Consider the following 19,668-nt stretch of genomic DNA (forward strand, 5'->3'; position numbering starts at 1 on the left):
TTGATTAATATTGTTTGCACTTGGAGAGCAGAATATTCAACATAATTATAATATGATACTGTAAAGCGCTTTGAGCATGTTTACATGGAAAAGCGCTATATAAATATTAAATGTATGTATGTATGTAAAACGCCGCCGCAAGGCTCATAACACACTCAAGGAAATTTGAACACATCACCCCAATTCTCCAATCCTTGCACTGGCTTCCAATTCAACAAAGGCTACAATTCAAGATCCTTCTCACCTTCAAGGCCAAGCACGGCATTGCACCTGCATATCTCACCTCACTGATCACATCCAAAGCGACTACTGGTTCCCGTACACTTCGTTCTTCAGCACATGCACACCTAGATCTCGCACCTGGACCCCGCACCTGCACGAGATACGGCGATTGCGCATTCTCTTCAATTGCACCCACGCTCTGGAACAGACTTTCTACCCAAATCCGTGATGCTCCTGTGAATGCTTTCAAGAGCAGACTAAAGACATTTCTGTTTAATTCTTCCTTAATTTCTTAATATCTTTATTATGTGGTACTTAAGTTATTTAAATTTCATTATTATTCATTATATTCATGACTATATTATGATGCATACATTTAAGCAATTTTTGTGTATTCAATGATAGGGCGTAACATTTTCACCTTAGCCCTACTTAAATGAATAGATTGAATTTGAATTGATGTAATAATACCAGAACATGCTATCAGTAATGTATGTTGAACTTAGATTTTTGTTATTAAAGTATTATATACATGTATATTAATTTGTTATTGTATAGCGCATTGAAATGTTAATGTAATGCGCTACAAATGTAACTTTTATGTATTATATTATTTATTATATATTTATCAAGTTTTAAGTTTCTTCTCTCATTAACAGTTCAATAGGTCTACCAATATATAGCATGCTGTGTTCAGGTGAATTCACATTTCTTTTCTCTTTATCTTTCTATTTTATTTCAATCATTGTTCATGTGTGTATTTACTTTTTTGAATCGCTGGGAGCACCAAAAGGGACCTGTGCATGTATATTAAAGCAACCACTATCATTATTAGGAATAAAAGGAATCATTGTTTTTTTTCCACTACAAAGTATAATTAATGTGATTAAGCTTTGGCATGGACAAGGTTATTCCAAGATGAATAACTTCTTAACAATTATGCTTAAATGCTCTCCACAATATAGGTCTATTTTAAGAGTTTTTATAAATAGCGATGATTGTGTAATTATGATATTGATATATATTTGCAGTTTGATATGTGCATCAAATATTTGGGGTATTTGTGCAGTTGAGTGGTTTGACCACTACTCGCTACAACCACTACTAGCTACATGTTCATGTATTTGAAACCCTGTTGATTCTGTGCAACTATGCAACATGTAACACAGTCAAAAATGTCTTTGATCTATCATATGTCCCTTTTGTTACAAAAAAATACTGAATTCAATTTATTTATGATCTATTTTTGTCTTGCCTGCATAGCAAAGCAAGAGTACATGTATAGGCGATGATTTTCCAACGGCGGTGGTGGTGTCAACATTGAAATCTTAATCAAGGTTTTTTTTTATATTTCAATAGTATTTTATTGATACTTTCCAATAAAACATATGATAGAGATCAGTAAGGATACATTCATACTTTTTGTGTTTACACATAGTAATGCATATATCTGTAACAAAGTAAGTACAGGTTCGTTACGTAAAAGGTAGTATGTAAGTATAGATAAAAGAAGTATAGACCTACAAAAAAAGAAAAAATTGCCACTTTTTTTAGCAGTGATTCGCAGTAAATAGTGGCATAATACATTTCCATTTTCTTTCATAGATATTCAACATAGATATTCAACTTTCCCTTCCTTTTAGCGATGTGCATTTCTTCTGTATACGAAGAAAACAACATTCTTTAAAATAGTCAATGCTTGGCTTATTGTCACCGTTTATGCTTACTGGTATGTAAATACATATCTTTGCTACATGTATATATAAGTAAGAAATTATTCTTTATTTTAGCATCTTGTTTTTTATGTAAAAATCGAAGGTTAAGTTTTTGAAGTGTCATCAGGCATAAATTGACCAAGGTCAAAGGTTATCTACAATATACATGTATAGTCAGTTAACTCTTTCATATTATGGGTATCAACATTGAAATTTTGACCAATGCTCAGTTTTTGAAATGTCATCATAAGGACCTAGTTTTTGAAACTTGGACTAAGGGGCAATCAAGTATCACTGATCATCTGCTTAAGTTTTAGGTCACATGATCAAGGTCATCTGGAGTCACAGAACATTTGCCATGTTGGGGTATTTTTTAAATGTCATCATAACTTTAAAAGTTTGTGGAGATATATCATGAAACTTGGACATAGGGTAATCATGTATCATTTGCACGAGTTTCAGGTCATATGAACAAGGTCAAAGGTTATTTAGGGTCAGTGAACCTAGTATCTCATTAATAATGCATGTATACAGTGTAAATGGTGTTTTGTGAATGATTATTCATCTTAGTTGTTTTCAAAGCACTGCTGATAAAGTGAAGAGCATAATGCAGGTGAGACTGGCAGAGCATTCCACTTGCTTACTACATTCTTGAGGATTTTTTTGTAAGATCGAAGGCAGAGCACTAAAAAATTGTAAATTTTCAGTGTATATTTGTGAAGCCATGTGCGGATGGAAAGTAAAACAATGTTGCCCAAAAAACTTTGATTTTTTTAATAGAATCCATTTTAGTTTTTGAGCAAGGCATATAGACCATGATAATTACATGGACCCATTGTGATTCTTAAAGCATTTTTATTTCATAAGGAAAAAAATAGTGGTGAAATTCATTTTTACGCCAAGCTACCATTAAATCAGAAGTGGCACAGAATTTTAGTTTGGTGCCTGATTTTTCACTCTTAAGTGACATTTCTCTCTTTCTTTCTTATTCCTATCTTTTCAAAAGATTCTACTCAATCATGGGAGAAGAGGAAGGAGTCAACAAACTGTCTCAGGACTTAAACCTGGATCCATTCCAGGTCCAGCAGAATCTGGATCCAAATACTTTTGCAGTTGTGGTAAATTCTTTTTCATTTTGAATATTACCTTGATTGAATCTAGCTTTTTCATGCCTTTGCCCACCGTACATGTACACATGTATGTGTTGTTGGAAGCACTTTGCTTTCCATCCTGTTTGTGCTCTATTATTTTACAGATTAACTTCATTCCAAGTATGTATACAGGTAATATGAGTGACAATGATCTAATTTGATTTAGGGGTCAAAGTTTAAAAGTGACAGAGGTAATTATAGTCATTGAATACCATTCTTGCGATAAATGCAGAATCATTTTAGACAACAAATTAATTTTGGTTCATCACATATCCCAGCCTGACTTACGGTAGAGAATTTTCTTCAAATTACATGTTAACAATGTTCCTTTGTCTTTGGCTTGCAAACAGTCACATTGTCACTGTAGGTGGACCTAATAAGTTAAAATATTTCAAAAATTATCTAAAAAAAGAATATTCAGATACATAAAGGTGGAAAGAACCGACCAAATATATGTGTGGTCTCTCATTTACTGTGTGTTATAAAAAGTAGCTCGTCTTGTCTTTATAACTATAGTCATTTTCCCCCTATTTCGGCTGTATTATGAGTAAAAAAACAGTTATTTTATTCATTTTTATTCAAACCACCTATATGTACCTGGTACAAAAACTGTTAAAACTGCTATTTTCAACTCATCGTATGGCGACATAGGGGAAATGTGACAGGTATAAAGGACTGTGCTATTCGAGATGTATTGAGGATGTGGGATGGGGGTGCATCCTGTCCCCCTCTGATCTCAGCTGCAGGTTGTGTGATCACACTGAAATTTGGCTTGCACATTCTTTGCAACCTAAACTGCAAGCCGGTATTAAAAAATCTGAAATAATTATTGTTTTTATTATGAATGAAATATACAAATATATTTTTGAAAACATTTGCATGTTCAATACCCAATATCACAATTTTGATTTTTTTTCAGATGTCATTTTTGTAATCTTATAGGTTTCACAAAGAAAAATTCCAAAGTCAAAATTTTCTTATGTATTTCCTTGTTTTTAGAATTTCTTATGTATTTATGTGTTTTTTATTTTCATTATTTATTAATATATATTTTTTAAATAAAAGTTATTGCAACTGGCATCGTCAGCATTGGAATCTTAAACCAGGTTTTTGATGAGCCATTATAACTTTAATAAAGTAAATGGACTTGTTTCATGACACTTGGACACAACTGCAATCAAGTACCACTGATCAGATTGCCCAAGTTTCAGGTCACATGATCATGGTCTAAAGGTCAATGAACCTAGTATTTTAATATATGAATGAATCTATAAAAATCATTCACCAAACCTCATCTGACCTAGCAACAGCCATAAACAATGCATCCATTTTTGTCTTGGTATGCATGACATGTGAAATTATCTAGCTTACAGGTGATTCATTGTCTGACCTAGCAGTAATCATGAATCATGCATTCATTGAGGTTTAGAGTACCATTATTACTAGACAAATTCAACAGGTGATGCACATATTTGATTATTTGGCATTTGTTTTGACTGCTTTTAGGTAGACAAATCCATTGAAATTCAATGAACCAGACAGTAGCTTGCTGCATCTTAGCCATTGTAGGTTAAGATATGAATACACCTTTGTGGACTGTTCATTGTGGATTGAAAAAATATATTCAAATTATGCAATGAATTCCTAATTTGTATTAGTTAATGCACGATAAGATTCTCACAGGTCTCTTCTCTGCCTATTGGATGAAAGCAATAAAGTCTATTGTCAGACAACATGTTTATGCATGAGATTCAACCATGGTGTGATGGTTTCTTCACTAACTATCAAAAAGATTGCTTATCATGTACTTAGGTATATAAGAAAGACATTGCTTGTTCATCAGCTGGAGGCAGTGAGCAAGCAAGGCCAGTGTGAAGAAACACATATAACAACATGTGACTAGTCCTGTGATTATGATGATGTCATTACATGATGATGTGACCACATCAACATAACAATTAACATGTACAACACAAGATTCTACAACACATCATAACCCCAGCTAACCTTTATGCTGGCCTTGTTTATTATCTATTTATGTCAGCCTTTTTTCGGCTGGCATGAATAGGTGATAGTATGCTAGTGGGCTGCGTTTTCAACTCAAAAGCATTTTATGCTAATTAGATTGTAGGTGCATACAGTACAACTGTACAGCATCTATGTTTGCTTTTTTTTCTTGCATTTTGGGTCCATTTTGGATGTCATCATTGTTACATTCCTTGCCCCTAAATCACCCTGTCTATCTATTCACCAGGCTATGGTAATTTATGTGTGTATGTATATGTCTGTCTCTTAAAAAAAAAATCATCATCTGGATCAATAAGTGCCATTTGTGTCATTTTAATTTGATTATTTTATAGGTCCATGAAAAATGGGTACGGCACATTCAGAAAACTGGTAGCATTCCATCGTCCTCAGATGCTAGCATCCCAAAATGGTCATCAACCAGTAGAAGTGTCATATTTTCCAAGGCTGTAAAACCATGGCAGAAGATAACAGTTTGCAGGATCACAAAGCCCACCAATGGGGCCTTAAGGTTAGTGAATTTGCTTTTTTAATCCATTTAAATTTAAAATGAGAATCACATTTGATCCTTCTGAATGAAGGCCAAACTAGACTGGCATTGATGAGGTATTGAAGTTTATTTCCTAGTTGATAAAACAGCCTTTGTAAAAGCACAAAGGGCAAGATACAAGCAAATAATACATCTAAAAATCACCAAGTCCATGCTTGTACCGACCAAATTTTAAAACATTAAAATGTCCTTGTATTAAAAAATAGTAGTTCTGTAGCTCATTATTTTGTTTACTTGCAGGGTCAGGTATCATAAATTTGTTTCATTAACATGATTCAAAATTTTCTTGGTCTCAATCATGTTACCTTGATACATGAAGAAGGGTATTTGCATAATTAACTAAAAAATCACAATCTAGTAGGAACCAATATCATCATTTCATTTATCTCCACAATGTTATTAAAATACAACGCGTTGTGGCAATAAGGCCTAATAAAAAGATATTGTGTTGCCCTCATAAGCCCAAAATTGGAATGTTGGGTCAGTCTGTCCTTTGCTGCTGTACTCCACAAATAAAACCACTCATGGGATGATTGGTTAATGCAGTCAAACATGTTGAAACACATTAAAGTGCTTTTTAAAAGCCATTGAATACAAATTTGAGCAAGTTTTCAACCTATCTGACACTTTCTCACTCACTCTGCTAAAAATAAAAGTGTCCCTGTTTTTTTTTAATTGCATTTTACGGTTGGTCGAATGAGGGAAACATAACACTTTTTTAAAGGCCTAATAAGAACAACATGCTTTTGATAGGGATGGCCCATTGTGAAACATATCCACATATTTTGAACAAACAAAGTGCCATACATGTAAATGTCAATACAGTAATGACTTACAAAGAAATCACAAAAGTAAATAGGAAATGAATTCATGTTATTTCATTTTATATAAATTGATCCAGTTTTGTTTTTAATGTGATTTTTTTTTCTTCCTAGTCTACCACCGATCAAGAAAGACATGAAAATGGGTGATGAAAACAGTTTCATGGAATTCATGGGGAGAGTGGCTAAACAGATCTATCAAACTGAGTGGGAAGAAGCTTATCACAACACATCTTCTACGCTTAATCGATATCATCATTCATTATCAGAACAGGTAATATGAGACAAGTTTAGTTTTCATCATAATTATATCAATCATCTCTCAGTTGGGGAGATGGAGTTCATGTGATGAGAGAAATGTAGTGAATTAATTGTATTCATTTTCTTTGAATTTACAGATTGATTCTACAACAGTGATTGATTTGATCCAGCAGTTGTATGGATGTCCAATCATTTCCATCAATGACATGTCAGATTCAGCTTCTAAGACAGCTGGAAAATATTCCAATACTGCACAGTCTCAAGCCATAGAACATTCCAACATGGTGTCTTTGTTCTGCTGCATTGTCACCAAAGACTATTTGTACCTTCTTCAGCCTCACCACGAGCACACAGTCCAAGATGTGACCATGTTCAGTCCTGCATCCCTCTCTGGTTCTCATGGTAAGGTTCTATTTGTCATCTTTCAAATGCTGCATGCTGTGAGCCATTGTCACCAAAGAGGCATGTCATGTGGGAATGTATCGCTGTCTGATTTTACCATTGATGAAAAACTCTGGGTGCAATTCCGTGGACCAAATTGGAATGATGTCTTGAGCTTCGTAGGGAGCAATCAAAGAACTCAAAGAACCTTGCCCGAAGGTCAACGTGGTGCAATAGTGAATGAAACTAAAGTGCAAAGTGACAAAACAGATAGTCTTATGAATCAACCATGTGCAATAGGTGGTGGTTTCAAGTGTGTTCCTAAGATGGATGCATTACCAGAAATTATGCAGAAATGGGCCATGGGGCAGCTCACTAACTATGAATATCTTATGATCCTTAATCGTCTTGCCAATCGTCAAATGGGCAACCCCAACCATCATCCGATCATGCCCTGGGTCATGGATTTCACCCAACCCAATGGCAGCTACAGGGATTTCTCCAAATCCAAGTACAGACTCAACAAAGGAGACAATCAGTTAGACTTTACCTATGAGTCTGCATTACAAATGCAGGCCTTGAATGAAGAGCACGGGAGCAATCTTGCTGGTCAGGTCCCTCACCACATCTCTGATGTCCTGTCTGAAATCACATACTACATCTACAAGGCACGTTGCACACCAAAGACTCTGCTCCAGACCCATGTGCGATCAGTATGGGTGCCCAATGAGTATCCAGCCAGCATGCAGCGGCTCCAAGGATGGACACCTGATGAATGTATCCCAGAGTTCTTCTCTGATGCTTCCATTTTTAAGTCCATTCACAATGATCTGCCTGATCTGGAGGTGCCCACCTGGTGCAATGGTCCAGAAGACTTTGTACAGAAGCATAGAGCTGTGTTGGAAAGTCCATATGTCTCAGAGAGGCTTCATCGATGGATTGATCTTACCTTTGGATGCAAGGTAACGTATCACTGTAGACTAAGCTTGTTTTCACTTTCTTATCAGAATGAATGAAGTGCCAGTTGTAAAGAATCATTTCATATCAAAAGAATTCTTTATATAAGATGTCATCCATGTTGGGAGAAATGAGAATGCACAGGTTCATGTGAAGTTTTAATATGATTGAAATCTGCCCTTGTAACAGCCCAAGGCATCAAGACTTGTCTTGGGTGACCACTGTCCACTGTACATTCCTTGCTGCCCTTGAAATTCCCCAATTACTGGCAGTGGTTCTATGGCGATAAAAAAATAAAAGTAAAAATGCCTTGCCCTGATGAGGGCTCATTGTGAGGGCTGATAGAAAGTACAATCTATATTGACATTCAACAACAAATGTCCTCTAACTTGCAGAAGAAGATATTGGACTAAGTACACATTCAGCTTTGGAGCTGTAATAATAATGAAAGAATAAAATCTCGTATTTTTTTAGAAGAATGTAGCAAATCTTTTTTTTTATCTTATGAATAGCTTTGTGGAACACCATGCAGATGCATTACCACAACCATTTGTCTAGCCCTTTACATGTATCTTCAGAGAAATTTGGGCAGTGTGGATTGTCATGGTCACTTCAGATCATGTAAAATGTTTTGAATTCAAGTTTAGGTGTTTTTTTTAAGCAAAATATACTGACTAATATTTTCTCCAATATTTCCAGTTGTCCGGTACAGCGGCAGTAAGAGCTAAGAACGTGGTACTATGTGTGGTTGACCAACACACGCTGCCAGCAAACAACGGGGTGGTGCAGCTCTTCAACGTGCCCCATCCCAAACGCTTCTCTCCATCCCCCTACATGTCCCTAGAGGGACCGGACATCGAGAGGTCTCAGATAGATGCAGGATCATCCATCAGTGTAACCATCCAGGAGGAAAGTGCTTCAAGGACAGATCAGGATGTGTCTGTAGGAAGTGAAGGAAGCGATAGCAAGGTTATCTCTGATCAGGATACAATGGACACTCTCTCTCCTAACACCAAGGATAATCTCACAGTAAGAATTTTTGTAGTTGTTGAAGGGCAGTGACACATGAGAAAAATAGGTCATCTTACTTCACATTTACAGTAAAAGCAATTAGATTGATGGTCATTAATACTCAAAGCCTTGGATTGGATGAAGCATACAAGCAGGAATGATATGATCATAAATATACTTTTAAGTGTATGGCATATTTTTTTTATGAGGCAAATTGTTTTGTGAAAGTGGCTCAATTTTCTGGTAATTCTGTTACCATGGTTACCATGCTTCTTTCTTTTTTCCATTATATGACTCTTTTTTTTGTGGTTGTGCAAAGTTTGCAGCTCTATTATCTTATCTCATGCTCTTAGTCAAAATGATATGTGAGCAGCCGTCACAAAATCCACAAAAGGTCATCAGAAATTAAATTTTCAGTATATATCCCTTCTGAAACTTGAAAAAAATTATATGCAACTTATTTCCTAACCCACTAACAAAAAACAATTTTCAAATCTTTCAAATACAAGGTTGCATAAAATGTTTTTAAGAGAGGTGGGATTAAAGTTTATAAGTCTATAGAAGCATACTTGATCCCCCCCACTGTTAGGCAAAGGTGAACAAAAAGAGGATTGAAACTCATTAGAAATTTCATAGAAGAAGAAGGCATACCACTTACTCACATCCTGTTTATTGTTATTTGATTGAAGAATCAATGCAAGAACTTGCCCTATTCATGAGTGGTGAGGTCAAAGTGAAATAATTATCTACATGTAGGTCTGCACAAAAAATATAACTTATTATTACCTATGAGGCAGTTTGGAGACAAGATATAAACATGTATTTTGTCTGGCTAATTGATTAACTCAACACAAAATACATCAAAATGGCCCAGCCAGGGTTCAGCTGTGTTACTAGGGACCATAATATTCATACACCCCTCCTCTGGGAAATTGTCATTTTCCTATTGCGCCTATGTAGTAAATTATTTGTCCATAATATTTTTCTTCCCAAGGGCAAAGTCTTGTGTACACATTAGGTGCATGATGCAAACCTGTATACACTTCACATTTACTTCCCAAGTTCACTAATAACCTGAATTTGAAATCAGATGTACCAACAGGTAAATAAACAGGAATAGCTACAAATAATATCTTGAATTACACTTCATATAGCTGTAGGCTGGCTTTCATTTCCGCGAGATACCAAATAATATTTCCTTCAGTAGAACCAAATTGCCCTCATCAAGACTCAGGCAATATGAGACTAGTTCAGGATATATATATGGCATTTCTCTGAAAGCCAGTCAATCTTATTTAATTATTACAACCTACAAAAAAATAAGTAACACTACATCTACAATAAAATTCCCAAAATGGAATTGATAAAAAATTTCAAAACTAGCATTTTAGGATTTATTAGGACATTCAATTTTTTTAAATCCATAGAAAAAATAGTGCTCTCTTCCAGAAAATATAACAAATTGAATTTTGACAATTCTGACCATAAATACTCTTGATGAGGTCCTATTGAAAATCAAACTAATATTTTCTATCACGGAAGCCTGTATTGATTGCATGAACTGTCTGACATATTGCTAAATTTATTCTTTCTAGATCTCTGCTGAAAGTGAAAAGAGTAGTGATCTCCAGGAGTCTGATGCAACTGCAATACGAGCCAGATCACAGTCTTTCAACACAGAGGCACAGAATGTGGCTGGTTCTTACTCAGCAGTAGAGGATTCACAGCTTAGCAAAAATCCAATCAGGAAACTGCCCTTTTTCAGGTGATTTCCTTGAAAAAGGTCACAGTAAAATAAGACCTTGAATTCATTTCATATCAATTTTGTTCCCATTCAGAGATTTAAATTTGTAATTTCTATCATTATATGCTACATAGGTGTGTATTTGAGCCATTGTAGATATACACGTTTCTAGTATAGTTGGGTATAGTTTTAGACAATGATTTATGTCAGTGTCAATTTATATAATGACAAAGGGGGATAAGAGAGTAGAAAAGAAGAAAATGAAAAAGAACAAAGGAATATTGTTATTGAGGAAGAGATAAATGTGACACTCATGTCTCATTGATTTGCTCACTTCATAAACTACTGGATATGAAGAGCTTGCAATGAATTTCAATGCCACGTTAACACTTATTTTACAGACCCAAGTCTGACATGCCTCTTGACTCGCGGCTGATCAGACCAGAGCTTGCTACCATTGTCCTTCCTGAGGAATACGACCCACTCTCTGCTCTCAATCAATTGGAATCACTCTACTCATTCACTTCCAAGTCAAGCTATGATCTACCTGTGACTCACAAAGTGGTAAGTCCTGTATATCTTTTGAAATACTAGTAGTTGATTTACTTGGAGAAATAGTGTTATGTACCCGATTATCTTGGCTGTATACCCGAGGGAGTGAAAAAATACAGAGTTTAATACCTTGTGTTCCACTAATATTTCAAGCCTCAATTAAGTGCCTTTTCATTTGTTCTCCAATCCAAACAGGAAGAAACTCAAGTTCTTTGGCAGCAGCTTGTTGCTAGGGATATGGTAGCAATAGGCTGCATTGTCGCCGAGTTAGGCCTTGCCCCAAAACTAAGGTTCCGCCAAATCGGGTCAGACTTGGAATCAAGGTGGAGACATTTGCAGAGGGTTGTGGCAGCAGAATACCAGGAATTACCAAGGTATATCAATGAATCTAGTGTGAAATATAGTTTTTGTCCCGCTTGCATAGCAGGGCGAGACTATAGGCGCTGCTTTTCTTACAGCTGCGGCGGCGGTGTCAACATCAAATCTTAAACAAAGGTTAAGTTTTTGAAATGTCATCATAACTTGGAAAGTATATGGGCCTAGTTCATGAAACTTTGAACAAAATGGTTATCAAGTATTACTGAACATCCTGCCAGAGTTTGATGTCACATAACCAAGGTCAAAAGTCATTTTGGGGGTCAATGACTTTAGACCATGTTGGGGTAAACAACATCAAAATCATAACTGAAGGAAAGTGTTCCACTTGTTTATATTCATATTCTTGAATTTGGATAGGATCATTTTTAGAGGGGAAAACTGATGAAATTTATCAATACAGATAAATTTTAATTAAGATATACTTGTGTGTAGCTCATTCTATATGTCTGTAGTTTACATTTTAATGCTTGTGTTATTTTTAAATGGAAGTACATTTTTCCATTATATATATTTTTTCTTTCTCATACAGGCCACTCAGAGAGATAGTGCATATCTTGCTAAGAATGGACAAGACGTTGGGTGAAAGCTTGCCTTGGGAGCAGTCTGCATACTTTGAAAGTGGTCAAAATGGCCTGCCACCACTAAGCCCCAGCCTTCTGCTTCAACATCACTCGGGTCTCATTCCATTTCCTCAGTACTTCCAGTCCTTGCATCAGTTTCTCTCTGAGCTTCATCTACAGCGGTTCCAGGTGGATGACCAGGAAATTCATCAGATGGACCTCACTGACCATCAGGCCATGAACATGGTCCATCTAGCCAGGCAATGGTTACCCAAGTGCACCAAAGGCATCACAGAGGAAGGAAGGGATATCCTGCTACCATATATCAGGAGTCTCTTTGAGGAAGGCAGCACTGCTGTATATGCAGCATTGTCCTTGTTCAGCAAGTACACGGCACACCTTGGTCCAAAGGTAGCAACGGACGAGCTGCTTGCTCCATTGGGTCATCTCCTCGATTCTGATTTTACTTCACCAGACTACCTCCTGCTGTTCCAGCATTCTTTTCTCTCTCAGGTGATCATGTCCTTGGGTCTCAAACCATTCTTGAACACCTTGGTGAATTATGTCACAGAAGCAGCAAATGGGCTGAAGCAGTGCCCCATGTTCATGCATGGTGCTAGCGAGCAAACTAGTTGCATTGCCACAATGGCGTCAGGGGCCAGTAATACTGCAGAAGAGGCTGAGACATTCCTTGATGGAACAGAGGGCATGTCTGTTGATGAAGAACTGTTTGGAATTGAGGATGGTGATGAAGTTGGCGATGATGTCAGTGAAGAGAGGACTATCGAACAAGGAATGAATGATAAGTTGCAGATTGAGTTGGAGGATGTTGACCAGGTTAAGGAGAATCTGGAGGATGATGATGTTCCGGTGTCTCAAAATGGAGATGATGGAAGCTCTTTAAGTGAGCAGGCATCTCCTTTGGACAGTGAAGGCAGTGAAACCATCTCACTAGGGAAAGAGCCAGATACCTCATCCATCAGCTCAGGGAATGTACCTTCATTATCAGAAGAGCCTGGTGAAGGCTCGCCCACCACCGAGAGAATTCCTTCAAAGGATGTGTCTTCACGCAAATCTACCTCATCCCCATCCCCCAGTATCCATTCACAAACCAAAGAACAGGACCTTCTCTTTACAAGTCAGACCAAAGTCACAGACCAGTACAGGAGGACCTACAAGAAGCAGTTGTCCTCTAAACTATATCAAATCAACACCCTAATTGGAAAGAGCCTAAGTGATGTTGCAAGTGAGAGCATCATGTGGCTAGCTCACCGTATAGGACCAACATTGACAGTTCGCTTCATTACTCCAAAGCTTTTAGAGTCTCTATCGGGGTGCTACATGACGCCAGAGCAACTGGTCTACTGCTACATGCATGATGATGTAGATTCAAATGAAATAGGTGAGACCTGAACAGTTATTCCTTTTTTTATGTTTCTGTCTGTAATTGAAGAGTATAGAGAGAAATTAAATCACAGTAATTATCTAAACATTTATTTAAAAAATTCAACCTGTACAAATCTTTGAAAAAGTTACTACAACATATTGCTGCATCTCTGTCTATAGGTATTGATTGTTACTGTATTGGTCCATGTTTCATAAAACTTATCATCATTAGTCAGTGACATACTACTAATTTAAGCTTCAGAATTCCTACCATTTCATAAGCTCAAATGTAAATTGTAATATATTATGAGACATGCTTTTTTTCTCAGTTGTGTTGTTTTATATGATGTATTCTTGTGAATCTCAAACTCAACTTTTTGTTTTTCATCCTTTCATTTAAAATCTAATTATTGACTCCTATAATTTGATCTCAGTTTAAGGTTTTGAAAAATCTTGCATCTTTCAAGCATGATCTGACCATTGTGATGATGTATTTTATACAAACTATTGTCTACGAATTGAAGCAATTTTTTAAAAGGATAGGATGGTGCCTTGGTGGGGGAGGGGTTATATTGGCCCATGTGACATTGTATGCCTGCTATCATTCTAAAAGACACAGAGATAACAGCATTTTTATGATTTTTTTTTTACAGCTTGTGAGTTTGAAATTTTAGACATAATTGTATAGAACCCTCTCAGACTTCATGCCATAATTCTAAAAAACTTTAAAAATTCTGAAAAGCCTAGTCACCTTTAATGCTATATACAAAAATACACTCACCCCTCTGGTATGGTAGCCATCAGTCTTCAATCCTTAACCATTCTAACCTTCTTTTAATCTAGATACCTCCAGTGTCTGTATTGGAAAGAAATCAGTTGCCGGTGACATCAATGCCAAACCTGTTCTCAAGTGCCTCACAGATATTGCTGTCCTTTATGGAGACCAATTCATCTTCCAGCAGTATCTACCTTTCATCAAAGAAACAGTGAGTCCAATCAGGGAGGCCTGATTCTACAGATCAGGGGAGTGTTTCATGATGCATTTTGTCACCGACTGATATAAGCTACTAAAAAATCCTTACATTTGATTGGCCAATAGCAAGTTTACTTTTGAATATCACTGACAAAACTCTTGATGAAGTGGTTCCCAGTTCAAAACCAAAGTGGCATTTCTTGGCAAGTGAGCTTTGTAGGCAGGTTCATGTAATCAATTTGTGAAGAGTCAACTCTTAATCTCATATGTCTATGCTCAACTGATTATAAAAAATTATTCAATAAGATCTGGGACTTAGTTGTAGAATAGTAATTTTGTTCCGTTTCTATTGTCCATCAGTTAAAGGACAAGTCCAACCCAACAAAAAGTTGATTTGAATGAAAAGAGAAAAATCCAACAAGAATAATACTGAAAATTTCATCAAAATCGGATGTAAACAAATTTCACAAGATACTTATATGCACATCTTGGTCGGTATGCAAATGAGGGAACTGATGACATCATTCACTATTTCTTTTGTATTTTATTACACGAAATATGAAAAATCTAATTTTCTTCTCATTGTCCTGTAAAACAAAGTTTATTTCCCAAAAAAACTGGAATTACCATTGCTTAACATTTTATGGGTCAGTAAAGTTGGTCGTTATTGTCAAATCTGTAAAAATTGAAATATTGTCTAATTCAAACAATAAAAAACAAAAGAAATAGTGAGTCTCTCATTAGCATGTGACTAAATTGTGCACAAAACTATTTTTTGAAAAATAAGCGAAACTTTAAAATGTCATAACTTTCCTATTTTATGTCCGATTTTGATGGAATTTCAGCATTATGTTTGTCCTTTTTTTCTCTATTGATTAGAATCAAAATTTTTCTGAGGTGGACTTGACCTTTAATGAGCACAAATTATATTGAGTGTGATAGGTTAGACCACACTGTTATCGTGTGATTGTTGCCAACACATTCACCGTCTGCTTAGTATTTTGTTCCTGGATTTAAAAAAAAAGTTGCGATGAAATGAGAAGGAATTGTTGAATTCTCATGCGACAGGTCCGCAGAGTTCAGAGGAAAGTCAGTGCCAAGCTGGAAGGTCGACTTATTTGTTCTGTAGTCCTTCTCAGACATGTCCTGCCGTACCTTACAGACTCTAGCCTCATGCAGAAATTACAGGTAAGGATCATGATGCTATTAATAACTTCAGTTCCTTTTTTTTTGTTTGCTCGCAAATATTTAAATATAACTTAGAATGCCTTTAAATTCCTAGTGGAGTGCAGTATATAACATATGGCCGCAGGTCGTGCATAGGGGACATGCGCTACTTATGAGTATTCATGATTGAAAAGACATGAGTAATTTCATGTGTGTATTGGCACTTACCCATTACTATAGGTCATACAACCTCTCCCAGAAAGTTGTGATCAAAATCTGATTGTTTAGTAGTTTCTGCATGTTCTCAAAACATTCATCATACATTAAACAACAAACTGCTCCTTAAAATGTTATGCTGTAATCCATTTGGATAACTTACCTTTTAAGTAACAAAATTGATTGATGGATAACTCTCACAGGAGGAAATTCACCCGGCAACTCTGAATTTTCTCTGGAGATCTAGCATTGGAGTAAAATGCCCCCCAGGGGCCATTTCATCTAAAAAAAAATTGCCGTTCCTTGCGCTTAATCAGATCCTGTAAATTTTCTATTTTAACATAATGAAAGTTTTCTGGTCATTCTCATTAAATCTTTGCATTCAATTCATTTTGTCTTACAGTATCTAGCTATGTGTAATCATTTTGGTCTTATCAAAACAAGACTTAGGGCCTTAAATGTTCTCTTCCAATCTTCTCATGCTAGTACCTCTTTGGGAAGTTCCTTCATCCTCTCCTGGACATCATGTCCTGTACCAGCATCAGCTTCCCCAGTGGCAGTCAAGCGAGGGCGGTCATCTGCTTCAAGCTGGTTGACATTCTCAATGCCATCGCTCTGCGTATTGGTCGGGAGATGACCAGAGACCACATGAAGGATATTCTCAAGCGATTCTTCCTTTGCTTCAAACTGGGTGCCTCAACATTCAGGAACCTTGGTATTTACCCACATTTGTTTTTTTCATTTAAAATTTCCAATTTCAAATGCCTATTGTCCCAATTTTTCAAATTCAGTTTTATGAATTCCATTTTTTTTCTTCAATTTTCAGTTTTCTCTGGTTTCAGTCATCAAAGAAATTCAATGATAAAAACTGCAATTTTATGTTTGTGAACAATTCTAATTTTTCATGAATTGTTGATTGTGTAGATATATCCTGATGGAAACTTATCCAACTTGAGTAGGATGTTTAAAAAAGAATCATTTCTCAGTGTAGACAGAACATTCAGTGAAAATATTACTTTTGTCTGCTAAATAGTGTCTAGGTCCTGTAAGATCACTGTCTATATTGTTATTATTTTCAAACATCTCCAACTGTTCTTGTGGAAGTGGAATCTCAAAGTAAGTAAATCACAAAGAGCACCAAAACGGTGATTTCACAATCTTTGGTTATAGCATTGCAGTGGTTTCAAACATCCTTGCACCTTTCATTGCTCAGTAGATGTGAGCTGGATGCTGGTACCATTAGCAGACACAAGTGCCCTTTTACTGATGTGTGGGCACTCTGAAATTGTTATATGAAGCAATTGTTACTTGGATGAATTACCGAGCTATTTTGACCTTATAAGGTCAGATTCGTCTTTCAAGTGCTTTGACTGCTCTATGAAAAGAACAGCGTAATCATGATAATCTATAAACATTTTGTGTACTTTTGATTCATTTTAGAACGTCAGAGCAGTCTGGCCCTGAGCACAGACAGTGAGGATAAGTACCTGGTGATTGATGTTGATGATGAGACCAATCAATTGGTCTATGGATCTCCAGTGGTCCCTCACTCAAGATTACAGTCCAACGATTCAACCTCAGACTTAAGCACAACTCCCCATAGCACAGGGTCGTTACCAAGACCAAGTAGTTTTGGTAAGTTACTTGTAAATGTCCCAACTGAGACAAGTCAGTTGGAATAGAAATTCATCATGGAATGCTTTATATTATTTCCTGTACATTCATTTCCACAGGTAATACTTGTGACTCTCAATCAAATCACATCCAGCTATTGTCACCTAGGTGATCGCCATAAATTACAGCAAACACATTTTTTAGGTGCATTGTAAACAACATTGTCCATTTATTTTAGCCCACACCCATAGCCTGTGCTAAACTTAATGTTTTGCACAGTTTAACCATAAAAAACAATTGCATACAGTGGTGCTCAAATGTTAGTGAAACCCATGAGAAAATGATCATATTTAAAGTGTTCCAGTTCTGCCATGTTTGAGATACGTAACTGTGAAGTCAGGTGATAGAATATTAAATTCGATAAAGTGTGTTTCTACGGGCTCGCCAAACATTGTGATGTTGTTGTCTACATTCAACACTCAGCATCATGAGGGACTGCATTTTGTTGTGGGTTTGCCCACTTTTGAGCACAACTGTATATATGCAGATATAATGTAAGGTATGACCAACTTGCATGCATTTTCCTACCAACCTTACATTGCTTTGCTTAGTTTTCTTTTCTATTTATTAGGTGCACCCAGATTACTCTTACAGCAATTGAAGAAATATATTATACAAATAATGAATGTATATGAGTGCAATGGACAGAATACTTCATGAGGTGAAAGATGAAATGATCCATTCAATGAGGCATAGCTGAGTTGAATGGATCATTCATTTCATTTTTCACCGAATGAAGTATTCTGTCCATTGCACAAATGAAGGAACATTCATTATGTGGTTTATATGACACTTAAAAACTAGATTATTTTTCATCGAAAATTTAGCAGTTTCGATGCAAAATATGATCATGCAGTTGCGAGCTCGGTCTTCTGTATGTCGCGTACAATCCCCGTGTGCAATGGACAAAATCGTATGGATAAAAAATTGCACGATGAATGGATCCAAAATTTCATGGTAGATGACGTCATTGCAAAATGGGCTGAATGAACGATATCAAACAACCAATCAAATGCCAAGGATCTACCCAGGCGGGTGTTTCATAAAGCTGTTCATAAGTTAAGAGCGACTTTAAGAACGACTGGTGATGCTTTCTTGTGGTAAATGACATACAACCAAAATGTTCATTGGCGATGGTTTACGCGTAAGAAAGGATCACCAGGCGTTCTTAAAGTCGCTCTTAACTTACGAACAGCTTTATGAAACGCCCCCCAGGTGTCATATAAATTTATCTATGAGATGTAATTTGTGTCAAGTGTCTGGATTTTGATGACTCCACAATATATTGCACTACAGTATTTCAGTTAACTTTATTTGACCCTGGCAGTCCAGTGGGTGCTCAATCTATACTCTGTTATGTCTATTATGTGTTGTACTACACTGTACCAATTTCTTATACTTTTCATTGCCGAAATAAATAATAAAGTGTATTTGACTTTGTTCTATATCACTATCATTCATTACATGTAAATTTTTTTTTTCTGTCTTGTAGGTGGTCAGAGTGATGAGTCTACATCATTAGAAGACATGAGAGGTGTCTTGCAGGAGGTGTTCACACCAGAGCTAGCCCATGCCGCTTACATTCCACTCTGTCGGCTCACAGGCAGGTTCGTTCAATGTCATTTATTTATGAACAAGTCATTTCAGATTGCCCTCCTGAGCAATTTTGCCATTCGAATGAAAGTCACTAGAAGACTTGACAGTGTCTTTATACAGGGGATGTTTACAATATAGATAGCCCATGCTGCCTATATCCCACTCAGTTGGCTAACAGGCAGGTCTATCCAATGTCATTAATTTATTAAAGTAGAAATATATTGAAAATCGTAAAACTGGAGAATCATATATCACAATAAAGTAGAAAATAAGGAGAACACGATGGTGTACATCATTTATCATGGAGACGGATGAAACTCAGTTAATT

General features: G+C 36.3%; 1 protein-coding gene across 2 annotated transcripts in view; it reads left to right on the forward strand.

Moving 5' to 3' along the window:
* The first annotated feature begins 2,923 nt into the window (after nt 1-2,923).
* LOC121419031 (WD repeat-containing protein 81-like) overlaps nt 2,924-19,668 on the forward strand; it is a 35,113-nt gene continuing 18,368 nt past the window's right edge. The window contains exons 1-14 of one of the 2 annotated variants that reach the window (XM_041613306.1): nt 2,924-3,055; nt 5,449-5,624; nt 6,599-6,758; nt 6,883-8,088; nt 8,783-9,112; nt 10,690-10,859; nt 11,240-11,402; nt 11,586-11,764; nt 12,298-13,730; nt 14,558-14,700; nt 15,756-15,875; nt 16,557-16,785; nt 17,511-17,705; nt 19,237-19,351. In XM_041613306.1, the coding sequence (XP_041469240.1) occupies nt 2,957-3,055; nt 5,449-5,624; nt 6,599-6,758; nt 6,883-8,088; nt 8,783-9,112; nt 10,690-10,859; nt 11,240-11,402; nt 11,586-11,764; nt 12,298-13,730; nt 14,558-14,700; nt 15,756-15,875; nt 16,557-16,785; nt 17,511-17,705; nt 19,237-19,351 (4,718 nt within the window). In that variant the 5' untranslated portion in view covers nt 2,924-2,956. Of the gene's footprint in view, nt 3,056-5,272; nt 5,349-5,448; nt 5,625-6,598; nt 6,759-6,882; nt 8,089-8,782; nt 9,113-10,689; nt 10,860-11,239; nt 11,403-11,585; nt 11,765-12,297; nt 13,731-14,557; nt 14,701-15,755; nt 15,876-16,556; nt 16,786-17,510; nt 17,706-19,236; nt 19,352-19,668 lie in introns of those variants that run through there. The other variant, XM_041613307.1, reaches the window with a different exon arrangement.

The sequence above is a fragment of the Lytechinus variegatus genome, chromosome 7 (assembly GCF_018143015.1).
Source record: "Lytechinus variegatus isolate NC3 chromosome 7, Lvar_3.0, whole genome shotgun sequence".
NCBI lineage: Eukaryota > Metazoa > Echinodermata > Echinoidea > Temnopleuroida > Toxopneustidae > Lytechinus > Lytechinus variegatus.